The sequence below is a fragment of the Hypanus sabinus genome, chromosome 7 (assembly GCF_030144855.1).
Source record: "Hypanus sabinus isolate sHypSab1 chromosome 7, sHypSab1.hap1, whole genome shotgun sequence".
NCBI classification, from domain to species: Eukaryota; Metazoa; Chordata; class Chondrichthyes; order Myliobatiformes; family Dasyatidae; genus Hypanus; species Hypanus sabinus.
The window spans coordinates 72,176,487-72,204,312 of record NC_082712.1 but is presented as its reverse complement, the minus strand read 5'-3'; the positions used below and the strand labels follow the sequence as shown (position 1 = coordinate 72,204,312).

General features: G+C 40.1%; 1 protein-coding gene across 3 annotated transcripts in view; it reads right to left on the bottom strand.

Annotated features, from left to right (window-relative positions):
* chrna8 (cholinergic receptor, nicotinic, alpha 8) overlaps window positions 1-27,826 on the bottom strand; it is a 362,783-nt gene that overhangs the window by 262,061 nt on the left and 72,896 nt on the right. For 2 of the 3 annotated variants that reach the window (XM_059973863.1, XM_059973864.1), the window contains exons 1-2: window positions 26,900-26,917; window positions 20,232-20,363 (exon numbers count right to left, since the gene is read on the bottom strand). In XM_059973863.1, the coding sequence (XP_059829846.1) occupies window positions 20,232-20,363; window positions 26,900-26,917 (150 nt within the window). Of the gene's footprint in view, window positions 1-20,231; window positions 20,372-26,899; window positions 26,918-27,826 lie in introns of those variants that run through there. The other variant, XM_059973862.1, reaches the window with a different exon arrangement.

Genomic DNA, 27,826 nt, shown 5'->3' with positions numbered 1-27,826 from the left:
ATAGAACCACTTACTAGTGTCATTAATTTACAGTGGCCAGTTTTATGATGAATTAATTATTTTGTTTTAAATAATAATTGGAAAAAAAATGAATCCTGCCATTGACCCTGTGTTCCTACTTCAAATTCAACCTTCCAAAATGAATCACTTCACCCATTTCTAGGTTGAACTCCATCTGCCACTCTGCAGCCCTGCTCTACATCCCATCAATATCCTGTTGCAAACTAGAACAATACTCCAGACCTTTCCCAACCCCAGCATTCATGAAATCTGCAAACACACTTACATACCCTTCTGTTTCCTCATTCAAGTCAGTTATAAAAATCACCAAGAGCAGGGTCCCAGAAGAAAACACTACAGTACACCACTGGTCACCGACCTCCAGGCAGAATACCCTCTATCTACTACTATATTTCTACACTCTGCCTTCCAAAGCCAAGTCCATTCTGTATTCACATAGCCAAGTTTCCCTGGATCCTATGCCTCCTGACTTTCTAATTAAGCCTACCATGGGAAAATCTTATCAAATGCCTTATTAAAATCTATATAGACCACATCCAGTGCTCTGGCTTCATCAATGTGCTTTATCACATCTTCAAAGAATTCAATCAGACACACGAGATCTGATCTTCCTCTCACAAAGCTATGCTAACTATTCCTAATTAGGCTATGTTTCTTCAAATGCTTGTAAATCTTGTCTCTAAGAAGCCTCTTCAATAATTTGACCACTAGTAAAGTAAGACTCACTGGCTAACTCCCAGGGTTATCCCTCTTCCCCTTCTTGAATAAAGAAATAATATGTAACGCTCAGCTATATTGGCTCATATGCATCTAGGGGAGACCCCGTCCCCTGCCCAACCTTGTCTCACGTTGCATTGGTTGCTGTGCAATACCACCTGGTATGGCCTCAAATATCAATCATCAGCCAGCACATAATGTACATTTTACAAATTACACTTTATAAATCTTGCTAGAACTAGGTAATTAATAGTGATACAATATATATGAAAGAACAGAAAAGAAAGAAAAGGCGCCAAAACTTAGCAGAGTTCAGTCAATTCATGCACAAGTGTTGGAGCTCAACTATTGAAGTCTTCGGTCCACTATTCGATCTTCTCTGACCTTCTCGACCCGCCGCCTGGGACCAACCTCGGTGGTCGACCAGAGCACATCCAGCACGTCCCTCTTGCTTGCGATCTCCCCTCCAACTCCCCCAAAAGCCTGGGCAACACTAGCTTACAGACCCACAAGAAGGAATAACATCTATCCCAATAGGTTAACAAATGAATACAATTCTCGTTATCAGTAATTATAACCCAAACAAGCTGCCAGAGAAAGCACTCTGTCACCAGTTACCACAACAAAGAAGCATTTTGAGTAACATATGCAGTAACATAAAGAAGAATCCCCTTACAAACAGTTACCACCATCCAATCATCTGATACTAATCATGTGGTCAGTGGGGTTATCACCAAGGGCAAAGAAATCTCTTTACTTGCAGGAACCTGGTTTATATCCCATCTGGCCACAGGGCATTATCAATCCTAATGTTTTTCAAAACTTCTAGCACATGCTCTTTCTTAAGATCAACACATTTATGCTGTCATCACAATTGTCAAGATCCTTCTCACAGATGAATACTGAAGCAAAGTATTCATTTTGCATCTTCTCTACCTCCTTCAACACCAGCCACATGTTTCCTTTACTATCCCTGATGGGTTTTACTCTCTAGCTATCATCCTGTTCTTTGCACATATGAAGAATGCCTTGGAGTTTCTCTTAATTCTACTCACCAAGCTTTCTCATGCCCCTTCTAGCTCTCCTGTCCATTCTTCAGCTTCTTCCTGGTGACCCTGTAACTCTCCCAAACCCTGTCTGAGCTTTGCTTCCTCTTAAACTTAAGTACGCTTCTTTATTCCTCTAGTTCCACACCTCTTGTCATGGTTACTTCACCTCACCACCCTTTCCCTGTCTCAAGGGACAAATTTATCCAAAACCCCCCCAGTAATTGACCTCTGAACAATCTCTGCATTTCCATTGTGCATTTCCCAGAGTGCATCTGTTCCCAATTTATGCTCCCCAGTTCCCGCCCAATAGCATTACCTCTCCCCAATTGAAATACTTTCCTATACTGACTGCTCCTATCCCTCTCAAAGGATATAGTAAAGGTGAGGGATTTGTGGTCATTGCCTCTGAAATGCTATCCCACTGAGATATCTGATACCTATTCTGGATTATTGCCCAGTACCAATTTCAATATGGCTTTTCCTCTATTTGGCCTGTCTATATACCGTATTGCATCAGAAATCCTTTCTGAACACATCTAACAAATTCCACTCCATCTAATACTCTTGCACTGAGGATGTGGCAAACAATATTAGGGAAAAACTGAAGTCCCCCATGATAACAACACTTTTATTTTTGTACATTTCCAAAAACTGCTCCCTGATCTGTGACTCTGTTGCTATGGGCATTCTATAGAATACTCCTCATATGATTGCTCCCTTCCTGTTTCTGACTTCCAGCCACACTGACTCAGTGGACAATCCCTCCATAACATCCTGCCTTTCTCCAACTGTGATACTATCCCTGATTTGCAATGCCACTTCCTTGACTTTTCCTTTTGAAACATCTGAATCTCAGGAACATCTAGCAGCCATCCCTGCCCTCGTGAAAGCCAAGTGTCCATAATGGCCATAGCATCATGTTTCCATGTACTGACCCAAGATATAAGCTCATCATTGTTCCTGGTACTTCCACTACACCCCCATCTTACTGACTGCAATTTTATCCGATCAGCTGCCTATCCTCATTCACAGACACTCTGCACAGCGCATCTACCTCAACACCAACTGTCCCATCCTCTGGCCTATCACTTTGGTTCCCATGCCCCTGCAAACTAGTTTAAAACCTCCCCAACAGCTCTGGCAAATCTGCCTCTAAGAATATTAGTCCCCATCAAGTTCAGGTGTAATTCATCCTTTTTGTCCAGGTCATACCTACCCCATTAGGCAGCCCAATGATCCACAAATCTGAAACCCTGCCTACTACACCAATTCTTCAACCACGCACACATTTGACAAATCACCCCATTCTTACCCTCACTGGTGTATGGCCCACAGGCAGCAGCTCAAAGATTACTCACCTTAAATCTCTGCTTTTCAGGTTTCTACCTAGCTCCCTATATTCTCTCTTCAGGACTTCACCCATTTTCCTAACTATGACATTGGTAACAATATCACCATGACACTGGCTGCTCACCTCCTCCCCCCGACCTTTTATAATTGCATGGATCAGATTCAAGACGTCCATGACCCTGGCACGTGGGAGGAAGTATACCATCTGGATGTCCCTTTCTCGCCCTCAAAACCCCCTGCCTGTTCCCATGACAATCGAATTCCCCGATCACTACTGCTCTCCTCTTTTCCCCTCTTCCCTTCTGAGCCACTGAGCCAGGCTCAGTGTCAGGGACCTGGTCACTGTGGCTTTCCCCATGTAGGTTATCTCCTCCAAAAGTACCCAAAGAGGTCTACTTATCACAGAGGGGAAACGGCCACTTGGATAGTCTGAACTGTCAGTCCATTCCCTTGTCCTCTCCTGGCAGTCACCCAGCTACCCATCTCCTGCAGTTTAGAGATGATTATCTCCCTGTAGCTCCTATCTATCAACTCTTTGTTCTTCTGTACAAGCTGAAGGGCATCAGGCTGCAGCTCCAGTCCCCTAATGCTGTTTGTAAAGAGCTGCAGCTGGATCAATTTAATGCAGATACAGTGTGCAAGAATATTAGAGATCTCCCAGAATTCCCACATCTGACATGAAGAACACACCACTGACCCTGGATCCACTTACACTGCACTACCTATGCACCAATAGACAAAGAAAGAAAGGAACTTGCCAGAAACTTACCTTAACCTGTTCCTCTTGGAGCCCAAGACTCAGACCCTCCACTTTAACACTAGTCCACTCACACAAGGGCCACTCCACTTAAATCTAATCTCTCTTTATTGGCCTTTACCAATTGATCAAGAAGATGAAGCCCACCGAAAAATTACGAAAGGCCCGACTTGCTTTTAAATCTTGTGCTGATTCACCAAAACAAATGACTGCTTGCAATGTCTAAAGCCCACTGAAAATATTCTCATCTTCCCATTCTCCTGCCTTCTCCCAGTCATATTTGCCATGCTTACAAATCAAGAACATATCAACCTCCGTATTACATGTGCTCAATAACATGGCCTCTACAGCAGTCTGTGGCAATGAATTTCAATGATTCACAGCATTCTATCTAAAGAAATTCCTCCTCATCTCTGTTCTAAAGGGATCCTCCCTATTTCTATGCTGTCATTTCAGGATGTAGACTATTGGAAACATCGTCATAGGCCTTTCAATATTCAGGAGGTTTGGATTAGATCCCTATTATTGTATTAAACTCCAGCTATTACAGGTCGAGAACCATCAAACACTTCTCATATATTAACCCTTTCGTTCCTGGGTTCACTTTCATAAATCTCCTCAGGATCAGCACATGCTATCTCAATTGCAGCAGATGCTTTCACTAATACAGCAACAAAATCTTCTCACAGTACTCCAATTGTGGTCTGACTATGTCTTATAAAGTCTCAGCATTACATTTTGCTCTTATATTCTCGCATTTGCCTTCCCTACTACTGACTCATACTGCAAGTTAATTCTTAGGGAATCCTGCACGAAGACTTCCAACTCTGTTTGCACCTCTGATTTCTGAATTCATTCCCCACAAAAAAGCAGTTTATGCCTTTATTCCCTCTATCAAAATGTTTGATCGTACAGTCTCTTGCTTGAACTGCAATTTAACTCCTTCACTGAAGTAGCCACAAGGGCAGATATTGATGACTTGAGTTAAATGATTTGTTTCATCCATGACAAGAGGAATCATCAGTTAGAATGGGTAAATGAAGAAACTGATTTTTAATAAGGCATTATGTCATTGGTGGTAAGCAGTTTTCAGATAAATTACCAAGATGATTATAGTAATTACACTGGACAACAAATATTTTCAAAAGTGTTGCTTTCTCAGAATTTTGTTTGTTTATGACAGACTGCTTGAAGATGAACACAAATATAATTTCAGACTACTTGTATGACGTAGGAACTTGGAGAAAGAACAAATTAACTTTTATTGAATATAACGTGTTTAATTGCATTATGGTACTGATACTTTGCAATATTCAACTAAGTTAAAAATATTTTGTTAATGATTTTCATTTGTACTCAATGTCTGAGGCTTTTCGCTTAAGTGCCCAACAACAATTCACCAGCACTGATGGATTCCAGTTGCCCTGGTATCTTTTCTCCATGACCGCAATGTCCTGGTGAAACCTTTCACCATGCTCATCACTAACAGCACCAAGATTTGTAGGAAAGAAATCTAAATGGGAATGCAGGAAATGAATCTTTAGTGACATGTTGCATTTCATGGTTTTATATGCCTGAAGCATGCTTTCAACCAGCTGCATGTAGATTGGTGCTCTGTAGATATCGAGAAAAATTTCAACAACTTCCTTGAATGCCTTCCATGTGATTTTCTCCGATCCCACTAGAAATTCTTCAAGTTGCCTGTCATTGATGACCTGTTTGGTTTGTGGACCAACAAAAATGCTTTCCTTAATCTTGGCATCAGTTATTCTGGGAAGCATCCATCTCAAATATCAAAATCCTTCATAGAAATTTTTGTGCCTGGTGTTAGCAAATTCCATCCTTATGGTCCTGAACCCAATAATTATTACTAAAACCTGTTCTGCCATGCAGCAGCCGTGCTGCTTAAGCATGCCTGGACAAGATATGAAACTTACCAGCTTACATTGTCGGCAACAATTTAATTGACTTGAGTTATGAATTGCAATAATAAACATGTTTATTTAAAAATGGTGTGATAGGGAAATTTCATGGTGATTTTCATGATCAGCAGGTTAAAATCTGTAAGATATACCCAAAAAGTATTCAGGAAGCAAAATCTTTGTTGTCCAGTGTTATCATCTTTATTACTTCTTCATGCAGTCCAAGTGCCATTCTCAGGACCAGCTTTCACTGCCCTTCCCTAATTACCCATGAAATATCTGTCTTTCTGACCAATTCAAGGGGTGGTTGACCATTATTACATTGGGATGGGTCTACAGGTGCTCATGACATAGAGCACTTAAGAACACCAGATTTCATTTCGGGAAGTACAAGAAAGGTGCGTTCTGGTTAGAAAGAATGAAGGGATCGAAAGATAATAGAAGCTTGGATGCCCAGAGAGGTGATGAATTTAATCAAGAAGAAAAGGGAAAGGTATGTAAAGCTTCTAAAGTTAGGATCAAGCAGAGCACATGAGGAATACAAAGAAGCCAGAAAAGAATGCAAGAAGGGAATTAGGAAAGCCAGGAGGGACCATGACAAGTCCTTGGCAAGTAGGATTAAGGTGACTCCCAAGATATTCTATACATACATCAAGAGCAAGAGGATTGTGTTTTGCTTCCCATGTGCTAGGGTCCTGAAGTATTGGAGCAACTGCAGGATTTTCTCAAGGGGGAGTAGGAACAGCCAGAGATCAAGGTGTATATTGGCACCAATAAAATTGGCAGAAAAGGGAAATGATCCTACACAGTGAGTACTGTATAGGGTTAGGAAAGAGGCTAAAGAGACGGACCTCCAAGGTAATAATTTCCAGATTACTCCCAATGCCATGGACTAGGAATGGAGTGATAGCACAGATGAATAAATGGCTGAGGGGATGGTGTAGGGGACAGTATTTCAAGTTCTTAGATCATTGAAACCTTTTCCTGGGAAGGGGTGACCTGTACAAGAGGGATGGTTTGCACTTGAACTGGAGGGGAACCTATATTCTGGCCGGGAGGTTTGCTAATATTACTCGGGAGAGTTTAAACCAGTTTTGCACAGGGCAGAGAAATGGAGCCCCAGGTCAGTAAGGGAAGAAACGGACCAGAAGGCAATGTCAGGGGAAGTATTGAAAAGCAAAATTGAAATAGCAGGTATGATGGTTCGGATAGTTTGAAATGTATATGTTTTAACGCTAGGAGTATTGTGGATAAGGGTGATGAACTTAGAGTATGGATTAGCATTGCACTATGATGTTGTAGCTGTTACTGAAATTGGCTGAAGGAGGGTAAGAAATGAATGATTAATATACCAGGTTTTTGAGGTTTTAGAAAAGATCAATGAGGAGGTAAAAGAAGAGGGATAATAACCCAGCTGCACTCAGGGGAGACATAATGGAGTGTTCAAATACTGACTCCATTTGGGTAGAACTTAGGAATAGGAAGGATGCAATCATGCTGATGGGACTGTACTACAGAACATCCCTCCCCCAATAGCCGTTAGGACACTGAGGAACAAATATGTGATCAGATTAAGGAAATGTGTAAAAATAAATATTGTTATAATGAGGGATTTCAACTTCCCTCATATAAATTGGGACCTTTTTAGTGAAAAGAATTTTGATGGAGCAGAATTTGTTTAGTGTATCCAGGAGGATACACTAGTGTATCCATGATCTTAAATTAACATGTGGATGTTCCAGTGAGAGGAGGGAATGTACTGGTCTGGATGGGTAATGAGCCTGGCCGGGTGACTGACCTTTCAGTGGGTGAACAGTTAGGGAACAGTGTCCACAACTCTTTAACTTTCAGGACAGCTACACATTAGGATAAGTATGGTCCTTGTGGGGAGTAGGGCAAATTATGAGGATATTATGAAGAAACTAAGAAGCATTAATTGAGAACACCTTTTCTCTGGCAAGCCTACGAGACATGTGGAGGTGCCTAAATATCAATTGCACTGGGTATAGGAAAGATATGTTCCTGTTAGAATGTATGACACGGATGGAGAGATAAGAGTTTCTTGCATGTCCACAGAGATGATGAATTTAGTGAAGAAGTAAAAGAAAAGGTATGTAGAGCTTCAGAAGTTAGGGTCAAATGAAGCACAGAAAGATTATAAAGAAGCCAGAAAAGAATGGAAGGAAATTAAGAAAGCCAGGAAGAGACATGAAAAGTCCTTGGCAAGTAGAATTAAGGTGAATCCCAACAATTCTATACATACATAGTATGAAGGAGGATAATTTCGGAGAGGATGGGACCACTCAAGGATAAAGAGGGGAACATTTGCTTAGATGTGGAGAATGGTAGTGAGATATGTAATGAGTACTTTGCTTTAGTATTTACCAAGGTAAAGGATATGGGGGACCAGGAGATCAATACTGAGTGTATAAATATGTTAGGGTGTTTGGAGGTCAAGGAGGAGGAAGTGCCGGGCCTCCTAATGAGTATTTGGGTGGATAAAACCCCATGGCAAGATGGGATACACTCCAGGTTATTGAAGGAGGCTGCTTGGCACTTGACCAGTATTTTGATGTCCTCTCTAGCCACAGATCAGATCTTGAGGACTGGTGAGTGGCTAATGTTGTATCTCTTTTTAAGAAGAAAATAAGGGAAAATCATGGGATCTGAAGACTAGCAATTCTCACGTCAGTTGTGGGGCAACTTCCAGAGAAAATTCTTAAGAATAGGACATAAGAGCATTTGGAAACCCATGGATTACTTATGGAGAGCTGGCATGGCCTTGTCAATGACAGGTTGTGCCTTACTAAAATAACTGAGTTTTTGACAAAGTGATGAGAGAGATTAATTAGGATAGGGCAGTGGATGTTGTCTACATGGATTTTAGTAAGACGTTTGACTAAGTCCCTCATGGGAGACTAATCCTGAAGATTAAGATGTACAGGGTCTGTCGCAAGTAGAAGTAAGGTGAATCCCAACAATTCTCTTCATACTTAGTATGAAGGCTGTTTGGATTCAGAACTGGCTTGCACAAAAAAGATGGGGCAGTGGTTAAAGGAATTAGTGGTGTCCTGCAGGGACCTCAGCAGTTTGTGATGTATATAAATGGTCTGGATTAAAATGTAGATGGGTGGGTTGATTTGGCCACATCTGAAGTATTGCATGCAGTTCTAGTCACCCCACTGTATGAAGGATGTTGAGGCTTTGGAGAGGGTGCAAAAGAGGTTTACCAGGATGCTGCTTGGATTAGAGGGCATATGCTATCACAAGAGGCTGGATAAACTTGGGTTGTTTTCTCTGGAGTGCCAGAGGCTGAGAGGCAATCTGACAGAGGTTTGTAAGATTATGAGAAGCATAAATAGAGTGGACAGAAAGTATTTGTTTCCCAGGTTTGAAATATCTATTACAAGAGGGCATGTATTAAAGGCGAGAGAGAGTAGGTTCAAGGGGGATGAGAGGGGTGTTTTTTAAAAATCCGGGTCATGGATGCCTGGAATGCACTGCCTGTTATGGTGGTAGAGGCAGCTACATTAGAGGTTTTTAAGAGACGTTTGGATAAGCATTTGGATGTCAGGAAGATGGAGGGATATGCACATGGTGTAGGTAGGAGGGTGGTCCATTTGGGTACCAATGACATAGAAAGACAAAAAAAGTAGTCTGCTGTGGCAATTCCAACAGCTAGGGATTCAATTAAATTGCAGAACCAGAAAAAGGTAAAAATCTTTGGACTGTTACCTGGGCCATGTGCAAATTGGCACAAGTTTAATAAGATCAAAGGGCTGAATGAGTGTCTCCAAGGCTGATGTGGGAGATGTGTGTTTGAATTCATGAGACATTGACACTAGTGATGGGGAAGGAGGGAGCTGTTCTGATAGGACGGGCTCCACTTGAGCCATGCTGGGACCAGGGTCCTGGTGAAATAATAATTAGGGCTGTGGATAGGGATTTACCTGAATGGCAGGGGTGTGTGTTCAACTGCAAGTAAAAAGGACAGGGTGTGCAGGAAAGGTTACTAAAGTCTCCAGAATAAAGAATAAGACAAAAAAAAATTGAAAGGGCTAAAAATTTAACTTCAGGCAGGAAGAAGCCAAAATTGAAAAGTTAGTAAATGCAGGACTGAAAGTGTTGTATTTGAATGTAAACAGCATACGTAACAAGGTAGATTATCTGGTAGCACAGTTAAAAATTGGCAGAATGACATTGTGGGCATCACCGAGTCAGGATTGAAAGAAGATGACAGTTGGGAACTTAACATCCAAGGATACACATCGTATCAAAACTACAGGCAAGTGCGCGCAGGTGGCTTTATTGGTAAGAAATGAAATCAAATTGCACTTTGATTTGTGGTTGCACTTGAATCCAACAGGTGGCAATATCCTTGAGGGCAGGTTTTCTAAAGTTGTTGGGACAGGTTTAAGCTAATGTGGCAAGGGGGAGGGGTGGGACCAGTATGACAGAGCTGAGGATGAGCCAGCACGTTTGCAAGTAGATGATGGATGTAATACAAATATAAGGAAGGACAAGCCAATGATTGGGTACAAATGCAGACAGTGCAAAATGTTACATTATATCACAGAAGCAAGATTCAAAAGGGAAAAGAATGTAGAACTGAAGGTGCTGTATTTAAATGCATATGGTATTCAGAATAAAGATGGATAAAATCATGGCGAAATCAGAGATTAGTCGGTGTGACGTTATGGGCATCACTGAGTCGAGGCTGAACGAAGGTCATAGTTAGAAGCTTACTATCCAAGGATATACTTCGTATCAAAAAGACAGGCAGTAGGGTGCCTCTGTTAGTAAGAGATGGAATTACAAGTAAAGAAAGAGGTGACATAGGATCAGAGAATGTTGAGTCTCTGTGGGTGGAGTGAAGAAACTGCAAGGGTAAAAAACCATTATGGGAATTGTATATAGGTCTCCAAATAGTATCAAAGATGTGGGATTGAGATTGCAAAGGGAGCTGGGAAGGGTATGTAATAAGGGTAATGTCATTTTTGTAATCGGGGATGTCAATATGCAAGGGGATTGGTGTTGGTTCGCAAGAGAAGGAATTTGTTGAATGCCTACGAGATGGCTTTTACTTGGGGAAAGGCTATCTTAGATTGGGTGTTGTGTGGCGCGTGGCCAAGTGGATAAGACATCAGTCTAGTGATCCGAAGATCACTAGTTTGAGCCTTAGCTGAGGCAGCATGTTGTGTCCTTGAGCAAGGCACTTAACCACACATTGTTCTGTGACAACACCGGTGCCAAGTTGTATGGGTCCTAATGCCTTTCCCTTGGACAACATCGGTGGCATGGAGAGGGGAGACTTGCAGCATGGGCAACTGCAGGTTTTCCATACAACCTTGCCCAGGCCTCAGTCATCATTGAAAATCGATGGACAGCCGAAGAGAGAGAGAGAGTACAACTCAGATCTTACTAGGGAGCTTAATGTAAAGGAAACGTTAGGAGGCAGTGATCTTAATATGATTGAATCCATACTGCAAATTGAGAGAAGAAGCATAAATCAGATATATTAGTATTACAATGGAACAAAGGGAATTACAGAGGCATGAGAGAGGTGGATTACTAGATTCCCAGGTGGTTTGGAGGGGGATACTAGCAGGGATGATGGCAGAGAAGAGGTGGCTGAAATTTCTGGGAATAGTTAACAAGGTGCAGAATAGATTTGTTCCACAGAAGCTCTCAAGAGTTAGGTGCCTAACAACTTAATTAAGGACAGCATAAAAGCCATGGAAAGCATATATAATGTTGCAAAAGTGAGTTGGAAGTTGGATGATTGGGAAGTTTACAAAATACAACAAAAGGCGACTAAAAAACCATAAAAGGGGAAGAGATGAAATATGAGGGCAAACTACCCATAATGTAAAGCAGGATACTAAGTCTCTTCAGTTGTATAAAGAATAAAAGGGAGATGAGAGTTGATATTGGACCACTGAAAAATGATGCTGGTGAGGTAGTAATGGGGGACAAAGAAACAATGGATGAACTTAATGAGTACTTCGCATTAGTCTTCACTGTGGAAGATACTAGCGGTGTGCCAGAGGTCCGTGAGTGTCAGGGAGCAGGAGTGAGTGCCACTGCTATTACAAAGGAAAAAGCGCTGGACAAACTCAAAGGTGTTGAGGTGAATAAGTCACCTGGACCAGATGGACTACATCCCAGAACTCTGAAAGAGGTTGCTGAAGAGATAACAGATGCATTAGTTATGATCTTTCAAGAATCACTTGATTCTTGCCTGGTTGCAAAGGACTGGAAAATTTCAAATGTCACTCCACTACTTAAAAAGGGAGGAAGGCCAAAGAGAGGAAATTGTAGGCCAGTTAGCCTAATCTCACAAGTAGGGAAAGTGTTGGAGTCTGTTAATAAGGATGAGCCTTCAGGGTACTTGGAGACTAACAATAAAATAAGTCGAAGTTAGCATGGTTTCTGTGAAGGAAAATCTTGCTTGACAAATCTGTTAGAGTTCTTCAAGGAAGTAACAAACAGGGTGGACAAAGGAGAGGCAGAGAATGTCATTTATTTGGATTTTCGGAAAGCATTTGATAAGGGGCCACACATTAGGCTGCTTAACAAGATAAAATCCCATGGCATTACTGGAAAGATATTGGCATGGATAGAGGAATGGCTGACAGGCAGGACGCAACCAGTGGGAATAAAGGGAGTCTTTTCTGGTTGGCTGGCAGTGACTAGTGGCTTTACTCGGGGGTCAGTATTGGGACTGCTGCACAGAAGTGTGAGAAAATCTGCAAATGCTGGAAATCCAAGCAAAACACACAAAATGTTGGAGGAACTCAGAGGCCAGGCAGCATCTATGGAAAAGAATACAGTTGATGTTTTGGGCCAAGATTCTACAGCAGGATGCTGCCTGGCCCATTGGGACTAATACTTTTCACATTGTTTGTCAATGATTTAGACAATGGAATTGGTGGCAAAGTTTGTGGATGATATGAAGATAGGTGGAGGAGTAAGGTAAAGGGGTAGGTAGTGCTAAGGAAACAATGTGATTGGAGAAAGACTTAAACAAATTGGAAGAATGGGCAAAATTGTGGCAGATGGAATACAGTGTTGGAAAATGTATGATGGTGCATTTTGGTAAAAGAAACAAAAGTGCAGACTATTATCTAAAAGGAAAGAAATTCAAATATCAGAGTTGCAAAGGGACTTGGGAGTTCTTGTGTAAGACATGGACCTTTTATCTAAGAATGGATGGAGAGGGTTTCAAAAAGGTTCACAAAAATGATTCCAGAATTGAAAGGTTTATCATGTGAGGAGCACTTGATGGCTCTGGGCCTGTACTCACAGGAAAACAGAAGAATGAGGGGGGAAACTCATTGAAACCTATCGAATGTTGAAAGGCCTCTATACATAGTAGCTGTGGAGTAGATGCTTCCTATGATGGAGAGTCAAAGTCCACAGGACACAGTCTGAAATTAGAGGGAAGTCCATTTACAACAGAGTTGATGAAGTTTTTTAGCCAGAGAGTGGTGAATCTGAAGAATCACTGTCACATGGAGCTGTGTAGGCCACGTCATTGGGTATATTTAAGGCTGAGAGGTTCTTGACTAGACAGGACAGGATAGGATACTGGGAGAAGGCAGGAGATTGGTGTTGGGATGGAAATGGATCAGCCATGATGAACTGGGTGGAGCAGACCCATTGGGCCAAATGGTCTAATTCTGTTCCAATATTATCTTATTACTAAGAAGTAAGTGCTTGTGAAACTGAAAGATCTGAAGGTAGATAAGTCAACTGGACCAGATAGATCATACTCCAGCACTCTGAAAGGGGTAGCTGAAGAGATTGTGGAGACATTGTGGAGATCTTTCAAGAATCACTAGACTCTAGGATGGCTCCAAAGTACTGGAAATATACAAATGTCACTCCAGTCTTTAAGAAAGGAGGGAGGCAAAATTATAGGCCCATTAGCGTGACTTCAGTGGTTAGCATGATAATAGATTCCATTATTAAGAATGACGTCTTGGGGTATTTGGGGCACATAATAAAATAGTCTGAAGACAGCATGGATTCCTTAAGAGGAAATTTGCCTGACAAATTTGTTACAATTCTATGAAGGAATAATGCAGGATAAACAAACCAGAGTCAATCATTATTGTTTTCTTAGACCTTTGACAAGATGCTACATCTGAGTCTACTAAATAAGATAAGAGCCCATGGTATTACAAGAAAGACACTAGCAGGGACAGAAGATTGGCTGACTGCCAGAAAACAAAGGGTGGGAATAAAGGGGCCCTTTCCTTGTTGGCTGTTAGTGACTAGTGGTGTTCCGCAGGGATCGATTTTTGGGTCTGCTACTTTTCATGTTAACTGTTAATAATTTGGATGATGGATGTTGGATTTGTGGCCAAGTTTGCAGATGAAACAGAGATAGATTAAGGCAGAGGTAGTGTTGAAGAAGCATGGAGTCTGCAGATGGACTTTGCCACAAGAGGAGAATGGGCAAATGAGAGGCAGATGAAATATAGTGTAGGGAAGTGTATGGTCATGCACTTTGGATAGAGGGAATAAAGGTGTAGACTATTTTCTAAATGCAGAGTGTGTCAGAAATTGGAGGTACAAAGAGATTAGAGTCCTAACACAGGATTTCCTAAAGGTTAAACTGCAAATTCAGCCAGTCGTAAGGAAAGAAAATGCAATATTGGCATTAATTTAAAAAAGACTAGATTATAGAAGCAAGAATGCAATGCTGAGGCTTTATAAGGCATTGGTCAAACTGCTCGGAGTATTTTGAGCAGTTTTGGCCCCATATCTAAGAAAGGATGTGCTGGCATTGGAGAGGGTCTAGATGAAGATTGAGAATAATCCCAGTAATGGAAGTGTTAATGTATATTTGATAACTTTGGTCCTGTACTTGCTGGAGTTTAGAAGAATGGGTGGTGGATCTCCTTGATACCCAATGACAATTAGAATACCTAGTAAGCATGGACATGCAGAGGATTTTTACAATAATGGACAGTCTAAGACCACAGGGCACAGCCTCAGAGAATAAGGACATCACTTAAAAACAGAGTTGAGGAGGAATTTCTTTTGGCACAGGGTGGTGAATCTGTGGAATTCATTGCCAGGGGAGGCTGTGGAGGCCATTCGCTGAGTGTATTTAAAGTGGAGGTTGATTGATTCCTGATTAGTAAAAGTGTCAAAAGTTACAGGTAGAATGCAAGAGAATGGGGTTGAGAGGATAGGTAAATCAGCAGAGATTGAATGGTACCTTAGACTCAGTGGACCGATAGCCTAACTCTGCTCCTATGTCTTATGGAATTATGGTCAGTTATTCTTCAAATATATATGTATTGCATTTGGAAGGGAAAAAAAAGAGAGTTTTAGTACACAGGCTCTCGTTTGAAATCATTCCTGAATAATTGGCTTGGATTGTTTTGAAGTTCACATTAATGCCTGAATACTTGGTCCTTGCCGACTGATACCTTTATCTATTATTTCTAGATAACATCTTACTAAAGTGAAAAGTTGCCCAGTTTTAAACTATCTACAAAGAATACAATCAGTCCAATGACTGCTTTATTATTTTCATCTCAGTCATTGGAGAAAATTATGAAATAAATGTCTTATCAAATTCTGAGCTAGCACTGAGTTAGCAATATCTTCTTTACCAATACTCAGTTTGGCTCAGAACCTCTTTGGAGACTTGGTTCAGTTATAGAAAAAGAAATCCCAATGATGAAAAACAAACTAATCTGTTGAAAGAAAATGAAAGAATCAAACATTCATTTAAAATCTTCTACAGATTTTACTCAGACATTTGCTTCTAGGAGTATCTTTGAAACCATTATTCCATTCCTAGTCTGTCCTTGTTTACAAAAGAGCTTTTTACCCACCGTGTTATCAAAGAAACCTTGTAAAACTAAAATCAATAAGATAGAAAGATAAACTTCTCCACCTTTGTTGATTATTACTGTAAGAACTCAGTATTTTCAACCTGAGGACATGTTTACAGGAGTTCCTCAAGGTAGTGCATCAACCCAACCATCTTCAGCTACTTCAGCAATAACCTTTTCTCATTTATGGTTAGAAGGAAGGAAACTTGCGGTTGATTACACTTTCAACATGGACTCCATGGTTAATGAAGCAATGCCTGCCTGCAGCAAAACCCAGATGATAATATTCAAGCAAGGGAAGATAAGCAACAAATAACATTTGTGCCACACAAGTGCTTGGCATTTCTGACAAGAGTCTAATTATCCACCCTTTATATTATCATTGCTTGGTCTCCCACTATCAACCTGAGTGTGTTGTATGACGGGCAACACATGGCTACACGAGACTGGGAATGTTTCACCTGCTGACTCCTCCAGGTCGTTCTACCATCTACAATGCACAAATCAGGAACACATTGAAGTATTCTCCCTTTTCCTAAGGTTGTCTAATATTAGAGGGCATCCATTTGAGGTGAGAAGGAAGAAGCTCACAGGGGATGTGCAGAGCAAATTTTTCACACAGAAATTGATGGGTGGCTGCCGGGGGTGTGGCAGAGGCAAATACGACAGAAGCGTTTAAGCAGCTTGTAGACAGGAACATAAATGTGCAGATAATGCAGAGGTATGGACATAGGAGCCGGCTGGTGGCGTAGTGGCATCAACGCTGGACTTCAGAGTGCAGACTCCCGAGTTTGAATCTAACCGGCCCCCTTGCACGCTTTCCATCCATGCTGGGTTGAGCATCGAGCTAGCAACTCAGCCCCATAAAAGTAAGAAAGCCTGCTAAAAAAACACCATCTTGATGGTGTCTCAATGATTCCACTCAGAGTTAAGGGCTTTCTTCTTCTTTCTTCATAGACATAGGCAGAAGGGACACTTAGACATGTAATTATTAATTTAATTAAACAACATCATTGGTTGAAAGGCCTGTTTCTGTGTTGTATATTTTCTAAGTTATATGTGCTCAATAGTTTAAAAGAGTATTAAATTACTATTATTTATGGTTATTCATAATTTTTATTTCTCACAAAATCAGTCATACAGAAAATATGCCCTGTAATGAAGGAATAGTGCTCAATCATATTGTGTTGAACACAAGAGCTATAAGACATCTAACCCTACCATTCCAGATTGTCTGATCTTATCCCTCAGCACCATTCACCTGCATTATCAACCTCAATGGATTCCCTAATGATCAGAAATCTGTGAACCTTGAAACCAAACAACCTGCATCCCTTTGTCTCTACTATCACCTCCCAGCCTCAAATGCTAACATTATCCATCCCCCTGCCCCCCCCCCCCCATCTGGCTCCAACTCGCCATCAACTCCTCCTTATCTGGATCTACCTAATACTTGTCAGTGACTGCCTCATCCTTCCTCCTCTCTTTGTACTAGCCAATTCCCCTGTACCTCAGTATTGAGCCAGGGTGTCAAACCAAAATGTCTTCTTGCCTCCACAGATGCTGGCTGACCTACTGAGTTCTTCCAGCAGCATGTTTTTGTCCAGATCGTAGCATTTTGTCTCCAATGTATCAACCTCCATTTTGAATGAATTCAGTGATTGAAACTCCACAGCTCTCTTTGGGTAGAGAATTTCAAAGGTTCATCAACAGACTATTCCACATTCTGAGACCGTGACCCCTTGCTAGACTCTTCAGCCAACACAAACATTCTCCCTATAAATAGTCCATCAAGCCCTCTAAGAATTTTGTAAATTTCAATGAGCTATCCTCTGATTCTTAATGCGGAAGAATACAGGTCTCGCCTACTTAGTTTGTTCTTGTGTGGGAAACCTACCAGGATTGGAATTGATCAAGTGAACCTGCATTGCATTCCCTTTATGGAATTTCTACCCTTCCACAAATTACAAGATCAAAACTACACATGTGTGGTTTCAAGGGTCAGCTTTATTCACCACATATATATACACAAGTATTAAGAATCTGCTGTGGTATGTTGATCAAGGTGTGGCATTAAATTTAAAAAAGTGCAACGTTGAACAATTGTTGCACAATTACAGTGATATTTCCTTGCTCTTGCATTCAGATTTTCTTCAAAACCATTTTATCTCCTATTTGCTTGGTTGGCCTAGATTTTTGCTTTCCACTAGCTTGGTTACAGATTTCTTTGAACATCCATGTTACCCTTACTCTAACACTTCATGTTTTGTGCACACAGCAGGTAACCTCACACATTTCGACATGATATTTCATCTGCCTTACTCATTTTGTCTAAACTTTGTTTACATTGTTCGCCATGTGCAATTCCAGTGACATCAGGCAGACTGTGAAATATGAAATCTGGTACCTTAATCTCCTCTTAAATTCCCAATCCTTATGCCTTTGTAATTCTAGCAATTTATAAGCCACATCCTTTGGTTTAATTTGATTTTTAATTTGCCTTGTAGAATCAGATGCTTTTTCTTTTTTGCATTATGTTTTAAAGTATTATCTTTGTGATTTATGCCTTATTTCTTTAAATGCTTGCCATTAACATGGCCAGATTTCAATGTCATTTATTTAATGTTTTTTCGGTACATTGTCCCAGTCAAGAATGGGCAACCTTTTCCATATACAGTACATTACTAATTTCCTTTGTTAAAATTTGAAACATTAGTAACTTTTAAAGCCATGTTAAATTCTATTATGTTACAGATGTGGATTTCCTGCCTTTATTTCCCCTGCTCTTAGATAAAAAAAACCCAAAATGACATTATTTACTACTTAGAATGATGATGTAAATATTTCTCTACTTCATGACTCAATGAATTCATACAATAGCTAATATAAGTGACAAGTTCTATGCTGCCACATTTATCAAATGTGAATGAATTCTGGCCTAAACAGAGGTAAATTGTACCATCATCTCTAAAAGCAATTTGAAAATAATATCTCTGACCCATTTCCGTTGTGGTTGCTTGAAGGAAGAACTTGGCCGATGATAAAAGGAGACATCACTGCTGTAGACAACTGTCTGGAACGCATGAACTGTACATGGCATGTGGCACACATTTAAAGTACATTTGGCATAAGAGGAAAGATATATATACTGGCCAGTCAAGATGTATAACCAAATTTAAACAGAATGCACAGAGACATAATCAGTTCAAAACAGCCATAAACCATTGAGCATATGTGATGTAATGATAATAACTATGGAACAATGATATTGTGGATTGGTTGCTTGGAGACTAGAAGGGACACATGATCAGTTACTGTCTACTTGCTTTCCTTAAGAGAGGACATGTGAACTAACTGCCACACGTGGGGAAAACTGAGAGACGTGATCCTCAGTAACAAACAGATGGTGAAATGCCAGCAGGATTGTGGTAGATGTGCTGCACTGATGAAATCTGTCATTGCTCTGCTGACCCAATCACTGGGAGCTGGACATTAGGATTGATTATTAAGGACTCATCCCCTAAGCTAAGTGCCAGGTTAGGGTGCAAAGAAATGTATCCCTGAACTCATGGGAATGAAGTAATCTGATAAACTACTTGGAAGCTGAAACAAGAAGGCTGACTGTTTTATTCCATCTATTTCTTGGATTAATCCAAGCAATCAGGAAACACAGCCCATGTAAATATATAAACATATTGCTTCAGTTGTACAGTAATAGAACACTAAGGTTCAATAAAACTGCTTTGTTTGGTCAAGCAAAATGGTTATAATTTGCTGGTACAAAGAGTAAAGATATCAATAAATTAGAGAGAGTGCAGAGACGATTTACTAGGATGTTACCTGGGTTTCAGCACTTAAGTTACAGAGAAAGGTTGAACAAGTTAGGTCTCTATTCATTGGAGCGTAGAAGGTTGAGGGGAGATTTGATCGAGGTATTTAAAATTTTGAGAGGGATAGATAGAGTTGACGTGAATAGGCTGTTTCCATTGAGAGTAGGGGAGATTCAAATGAGAGGACATGATTTGAGAGTTAGGGGGCAGAAGTTTAAGGGAAACACGAGGGGGTATTTCTTTACTCAGAGAGTGATAGCTGTGTGGAATGAGCTTCCTGTAGAAGTAGTAGAGGCTAGTTCAGTTGTGTCATTTAAGGTAAAATTGGATAGGTAAATGGACAGGAAAGGAGTGGAGGGTTATGGGCTGAGTGCGGGTAGGTGGGACTAGGTGAGGTTAAGAGATCAGCACGGACTAGGAGGGCCGAGATGGCCTGTTTCCGTGCTGTGATTGTTATATGGTTATATGGTTAATCAATGTACTGGAGAAAGGCATAGTCTATGAGCAATCAACAGCTTGGCATTACTGGGTTGAAATAGTTAAATCTCTATTCAAATGCTCATGAAGTGCTTGAACTCATAATCTTCTGAATTGAAAACTGCGCAATGTAAGACAGGTGACAGCCGCAATTAACTATAGTATTGAGAAATAGTCGTTGCCTAGTCAAAATATCATGGCAGAAGTTGAAATACTAACATAAACAAAAACCTTGTTAATTTATGACTCACCACATCAATTATCTGTATAAATGTTATTCCAAGCTCAACAACCAAAGACTGTGAGTCGTTCAGTACAGGGCGCTCCAAACGATTGTAGCCTTTCATTAAATCCCTGTAGAGTTTTCTTTGGTATTCACTCTGCTGTGAACCTCAACATAAAAAAGAGAACTGTCAATTTTCATTCATCTCTGAGCACAACGCTGTAATGAATAGTGCCTCAGTATATCCAAAGATATTGGCCAAGATATCTTAGGAACTCTGTCTGCTCAGGCAAGTACGCTAGAAGATCTTGGCTCATCAGAACATGGTTATTAAAATATAAAAAAATGTCAAGTGCTGTCCAGCTTTAATTATTTATTGCAGTCATGCAGGCATAACAATATTAAGAAATAACATGATGTATTATAAATCTAGCAAGTGTTTTGTTAATTAATAAGACATAATCAATTCAATCTAAAAAGAAATCTTGCTTTTTGAGTTCAGTTTCCATGAAAGTAATTGTTAGTAGGACTTTGGTGTAAGTTTATGATTTATCATGCAACTCTGGCAGAAATATCATCAACAAAATGCTTTGTAATCCTCAGAGAAGTTCACACAACCAGCTCTCACAGTAGTGTTTTGGCCTACTGCAGTCTCCCCTCTCAGCCAACTCTTTGTTTAGGTTGGGTGTTCTCAAGAGACAGGAGGAATTCCTTTGGCAATCCCAAGGAAGATTCAGTGTTCCCTTACTTTGGATCCACATGTTACTTTGGTCATATTCTATAAAAGTGACTTGACTTGACTTGAAGATATTCTGTTCCTATTACTACTGCTGTCTATCTAGGTCCCTAAAGGAAGCACTCTGCAACCAAATCTCGGTTGTTACCTGTTGATCAGAGGGTGAATGTGGTTGGGATCAAAGTGAGTCATTTACAGAAATGAGGCCCAGCCAACGAGTTCCAAAGAATCTCCATATATATGGACTCCCTGGCTTCCCTCTCACCTTGACACTCGATTGTAACACGCATGATCTATGCTTAAAATCTGTGGAGTACGAAGAGGAGATCGCAAGTTTCCCAAGTTGGATAACATTAGTATGGGTTTATAAAAGGGCAATCATACTTAACAAGTCCACTGAAGCTTTTTGAAGATGTAATGGGTAAAATAAATGTAGGAGAACCTGTGAATGCAGTACATGCGGATTTTCAGATGTCTTTTTGATTAGTGACTCTTCATTATTAGAAATAACAACATTTATCCAATAAGCCTAACTTGTGATCTTAAACATTTGAATAAGGTCGCCTGTTATGCCTCTGCACTCCACAGAATATAAATGCAACTGGCTAGTTTCTCTTGGCCTGGCTACCACTGTCTCTTGCACCAGATTTGCATCATATCCAGATTTAGAGATACTAAGGTTAGTTTCCTAGTCTAAATTATAGATCTAGGTTAATTGGTCATTGTAAATTGTCCTGTACTTAGGCTATGAATAAATCGGAGAATTGCTGAGTAGTGTGGCTTGAAGGGCCAGAAAGGCCTATTCTGCCCTGTACCTCAACCAATCAATAAATAATAAATAATAGTGAGTGTCTGGTGCTTAAGCACTGATCCTGCTGCACTCCACTAGTGCAGAAGAATAATGGGTGACCTTACTCAAATACAGTATGTAAGATCATAAGCTGAGGGGTGGGGGTGTTGATTGGATATTTCTAGCAATAGAGATCTGCACACAAGGAAACTATACAAAGGGGCCAGTTATTTAGAACTAAGGTGCCTGGAAATTTATTCTCTTACAGAGTGGTGGATCTCTGAATTCTGTCCTCCTGATGCTGGTGAAAGATAGATAAGGTGAAAAAAACATAAAATTTGAAAGATCAAGGAATTGAGGGTAATGGGGAGCTATCTGCCATGATCATATTGAAAGGTGGGACAGGCTTGAGGAGCTGAATGGCCTACTCCAACTCCTATGTTTTTGCATTCTCGTGTTCTCGTGGATGGGAAAATGAAAACTATGAAGAGGACACAGAGAAGCTATATTGTGATTTAGACAATTTGGCTGGGTGAGTAAAACTAAGACAGGTGCAGTTTAAGTGGGCAGAACAGACAGGCTAGTTAAAGACAATAAGAAATGCAAGAGAACACTTAAGAACGAAATGAGGGCTAGAAGAAAACATGAAGTTGCTTTAGCAGACAAGGTGAAGGAGAACCTTAAGGGTCGACAGGGACATGCCAAATTTATTTTGCCTCCTGAAGAGGCAGAGGCACTGCTAGGCTTTCTCAGAATGGCCATGGGTTATACTGTGGTCATGGATATCCTGTCAACTGTAAGAAATGGAACTTATCATAGTTGTATTTTACTTTTAGTGGATTAGACATATTGGTCAGTCTTTACATTGGAACACTAGCACAAACTGCCAATAACTGAGGACACTTTAACATGTTTGTCAGGTTTAGTACAATTCAGACAGGGATATTGAAGTTGCCCTGCTCCAACCCTCGCCACAGAACCAGTCAAAGTTAAAATCAGACAAATAGGGAAAAATCAAGAGTGCAAGAACAAGGAAACATGAAAGAATGGCACAAGACTAGGGAAGGCAGAAATAATTCAGCTCTACAAAAATAGAATGGGAATAAACAGGCTATGGTAGAAATATATATCTGAATGTTTGGTAAAAAATGAAATTAACAAAAAAAAATTGAGAGCAGATGTTTCGGGTGACCGGCCTTTCATTAGAATTGTTTACAGACCTGCAGAGCAGAAGAATAAATAGAAAGCAAATTTCTATATAAAAATGAGTTGGGCTTCTTGCAATACTGAGAGGAATAAAAAGGCTACCTAGTTCTTTAATGACATGAAACTGTGACCAAAGCAAAGAAAAGAGGTCTGAAATCTAGCACAGAAACTCCAATCTCACATTACTGCCAAAAGAATCCAATTGTGTTGTCTTGCTAAGACAGGCTACACTGCAGTGAGGTTTTCACTCAAATCATATGGCCGTACAGTTCTTGCACACAAAACAGCTGAGAAAAGCATTAACATGGGACTGAGCTCCACTCAAAGCTTAGGCCACTTTCAAAGCTTCTAAAGATTTTAATGTTACTGAATGTTTCTTGTATTTATAAACTTTCAAACACTATTTTAAAAATCCGCTCAAACTACTGAAAAGTTAAAAGTTAATGGTTTTATCAAAAGTAATTCACAAGATATTTCTTGGCAATTGCAGTGATTATGCAATCCGTAGCTAGAATTCACAAAAGAAATTATACTCAATGATGTGGATAATTAGCTCAAGCATTATGCAATAATTGCTCTCTGAATATTTAAACAATTAGGGAATTTTGTTATCTTATTGACTTTAACAAAGAATTTAAATCTTTTGGGCTTCAATGAGAAGAAGTAAGCAAGTCCATTCTTGGATATGATTGAAAATAAGCACAAATCCTTCCCTTAATCCCTTCATAAGAACAATGAAAGTAAGTAAACTTAGTGCAGTAGAGGAATTGATCTAAAAGCAGCACAAAGATATCAAGAGCAAGCATAAGGATGAAAAGAATTTGCTTTGAATATTTATGTTCTGTCAACCTGTTCCACAATACAATTTGCTCTAGTTTTATGAAGTAATTCATCTTCTGTTGCAAGAGATTTTGAACATTGGCTAAATCAGATGGTTTTGACTTGAGTTGAGTACACAACAAGAAGCAAATCAATACATATTGTATATATATATATATATATATATGTATATCACACTATGGATGCTTATAACTCAGCTATAGCCTGTAATTGCCTATAAAACTACCAATTTTCAACATTCAAGTCAAACAGATTCCACAATATTCCTTCTTTTACCTCCATGTTATTTATTGCAGTAGTTGCTAATTCAAGGGTCCAATTATCTGTTTTGTGATGTGCAGTGTCCCATAGATGTCAAGAGGTACTTTTTTCTCATTGATGTAACCTTATCCTGGATGACTGAATCCATCTTCCTGCTCTTGACTAGGCTCCATGTGTATAGATTTGCATACTCTGTACTCCTTGGTACAAGATCCATAATAATAGATTTAGAGATAAGAAGGTGTAACAATTTCCTGTTAAAACTATCGAAAGACCCAGTTCATGTTTCCCAGTCACAAGAAAAAAATGTAATCAAGTCAACTGGACACCAAAGGACAGTATAAAGAGAAGAGCAAGCACTTTGGCCCACTATGCTTGTGCCAATCTGCCTGCACATGGTTCATATCCCTCTATTTCCTGCTTGCTTATATACCTACTTGAATGCCTCTATGTCTGTACCCACCACAAGAGTAGACTTTCTGTCCTTGACCTTGCTTTGTTATTCATTGATCATGGCTGATCTACCTTTTATGTTTTGCTTTATTTTTGTTTTAAATCAGGGGTTCCCAACTTTGTTTGTGCCATGGACCAGTACTGTGGACCCCTTGTTGGGAACCCTTGCTTTAGATAGATCTTTGTGCTAGCAAATCAATCCTTAAACCATGGCTTCAGTGCTGGCCTTCTTGTTTTGTGTCACAAGCCTGTGGAATCATGAGCTCACAAGTACACTCTAAAACTCTACTGTGTATTAAAATGACCCATACAGTAACAGAAATGAAAATTGCTCACAAGCAACATGCTGACTCATTTAATAAACATACACATGTTCAGAATATTTTTGACAAATATTTTTTTATAAAGCTTCTCAGTGCTTTTTTGAAGATTGATGAGCCTTCCTATGCCAGTATAATCAGTAGAATCTCAATTCTAAGCAAGAAACAATCTGCTGGAGGAATTTAGCTGGTTGAGCAGCATTTGTCAGGAGAAAGAAAATGTCAATGTTTCAGGTTGAAATGCTGCATCAAGAATCATGCATAACAGATTCTGTCTGACTGACTGATTTTTTCCAACACATTGTTTGTTGCTCCAGATTCCAGCAGCTACAAGTTGTCAAATCTCAGTTTTAACCTGTTTTCCTGGTCTGTTTTAAGAAAGATCTGAACTTTTACAGACTATGAATTGAAATTAGCTGCAGATCATGTACAAGTTGGCTAAGTTTTAATTTCATCAGTCTGGTTCATTGAATTCCATTCAGATTGTGATAGAAACTGGATCCAATATTAATGGAAAGTACTCAATAAACACAGTGTCATGTACCCCGTGACTGGGTTACCGAACCAGCGGAAATGGAATACACGTTGGAGTCTGGTATTACTGTAAATAATAGTGTTTATTAGTAAAACTGGGGAACTTCCCTCCAGACTGCTTCTCCTCCTCCTTACCCTTTCTGCTAGTTCCCAGCTTACTCTCTGACTTAGCCAGTGGACTCTCTCTACCACCTCTGGTAGCTCTTACTCAGAGAAAACTTTACCTTGTGAGTTAAGGCATATTCATCTGCTAACTTAGCAGATTCTGATAGGGTCTTAATCTCCTTCTCATTTAGGTATGTCCGGATGTTATCCAGGACACAACTTTTGGATTAGGATCAACTCCCTCAGGTGGTCAAAATCTTCATCCACCTTTTCTGCAGCTCACCAATGATCAAAGTACACACTCTTCTCAAATGTAAACTCCGTAAATGTTTGATTCCACTGCTTCCTTGAGTCTCTGAACTTTTGTCTATATGCCTTGGGCACCAACTCGTAAATCCTAATTATAACCTGCTTTTGCTTCATCATAATCATTTGCAACTTCTGCAGACAATGCCGCATACACTTGTTGAGCCTTTAAATACACTTTGTAACAACACAACCCACTTATCTCTCGGCAACTTCTGATTCACAGACACTTTTTCAAAATGTAGGAAGTACCGATCAATTTCCGTCTCCTCAAATGGAGGTACCAACCTAATCTCCTGACTAACACTAAAACTCTCCCCACAGTCTGCCAGCAGAAATGGAATACATGGTGGAGTCTGGTATTACTGTAACTAATAGTGTTTATTAGTAAACTAAGTAATACAGTACTATAAAAATGCCAATATATGAAACAGGTTAGCAATGATATATACGGAAGTGTGGAAATAGAAATCAAAACCAAGCTCTTTCAAAATCTAGGGGTAAATGGATAGTCTTATGATGCCGAAGAGTTCAGTTTATCAGTTTAGCTTAGGTCGAGGTGGTTGCTGGTGTAATGTTGGAGAGAGAGAAAGAGAGGTGATACCATTACTGTCAAACCTTTTGTTGTCTTCCTGTCCTATTATGGTCACCGACTGTGACCCTATGTGACCATTCTTCAGTGGTAGACCTGTCACCCAGACAAGGGTGGACACACAACCAAGTCCCCACCAGTTGCACCTTCACACACTGTGAGCCACTGATCAATTCCCTGAATCGATCCTCCAACCTCCCACCTTCACGTGGGTGCACAACACTCTTTTAATGTCCTGTGGTGTCTCTGCTTGTGTCTTCACAGACCTGCTTTTTATCTCCCCTTGCAGGGCACTGGTCATCCATCAGGCTGTCCATCACCAGGTTCTGCCTTGCTGTCTCAGCAAGAATTCCAACAAGCAGGCAAAGAAAGTGTCCTTGGAGCAAAGGTAAACAATCAGCCAAGGAACCATAATATTAAATCATATCTCTCTCTCTCTCTCTCTCTCTCATCTACACTGGATGCCTCCCCCTCTTCTTCTCTCTCTCTCTCTCATTAGCAGCATTAGATGGGGTCAACTCTGGACCCCATCTCAGCTTGGTTTGCTCAACACAACAGCAATGTGTAACATTTTAAAACAAATAGCAACAGGGATATTACTTTAGGGGCAATAGCTTTAATAGAGTCTGAGATTTGCTTAAAGTTGCAAAGGTTAAATAAAGACATCAAAATTCATCATCAAAATTGCGCTTCCCAGAAAATGAAATAAATGTCAAAGATACAATTATAATGCTCACTCATTCTGGTTCTGGTGAAAGGCCATCAGTCTGAAATGAGAATTCTATTTCTCCATCCACAGATGCTGTATGATCAGCGTACTATGTTCTTATTTCAGATATCCAGCTTTAGTAGTGTTTTGCTTTGGGTTGATTTTACAGGATTTATGCATCACTACTTTGATTTGCTATTAAATTATGTAAATTGTGATTCTGAGCACTGAGGTTGCCAGTTCAACATTTGGCTTGGCACCTCTCCTAATTTTCATATCACTTCAACTTACAGAGATAAAAATGGGTTTCTCTGTAAGTTTGATGGCTGGCATCATATTAGTTGGTTTATAATACACCCTCATACTACAGGAGGTACCTAATAAAGTTGCCACTGAGTGTATGTTCCTGGTCTTTTGCTGCTGTAGCCCATCCACTTCAAGGTTTGACATGTTGTGCCTTCAGAGATGCTCTTCTTCACAACGCTGTCATTACGCCTGGCTATTTGAGTTACATTCCTGTCACATTCCTGTCTGCTTGAACCAGTCTGGCCATTCTCCTCTGACCTCTCTCATTAACAAGGTGTTTTTACCCAGAGAACTGCCACTCACTAGATTTTTTTTTGTTTTTTGCACCATTCTCCATAAACTAGAGAAAGTTGTGTGTAAATAAAAAATAATAAAATAAAATAAATTCCAGGAGATCAGAAGTTTATGAGATATTTCATCCACCCCCTCTGGCACTAACAATCATTCAAAGTCACTTAGATCACA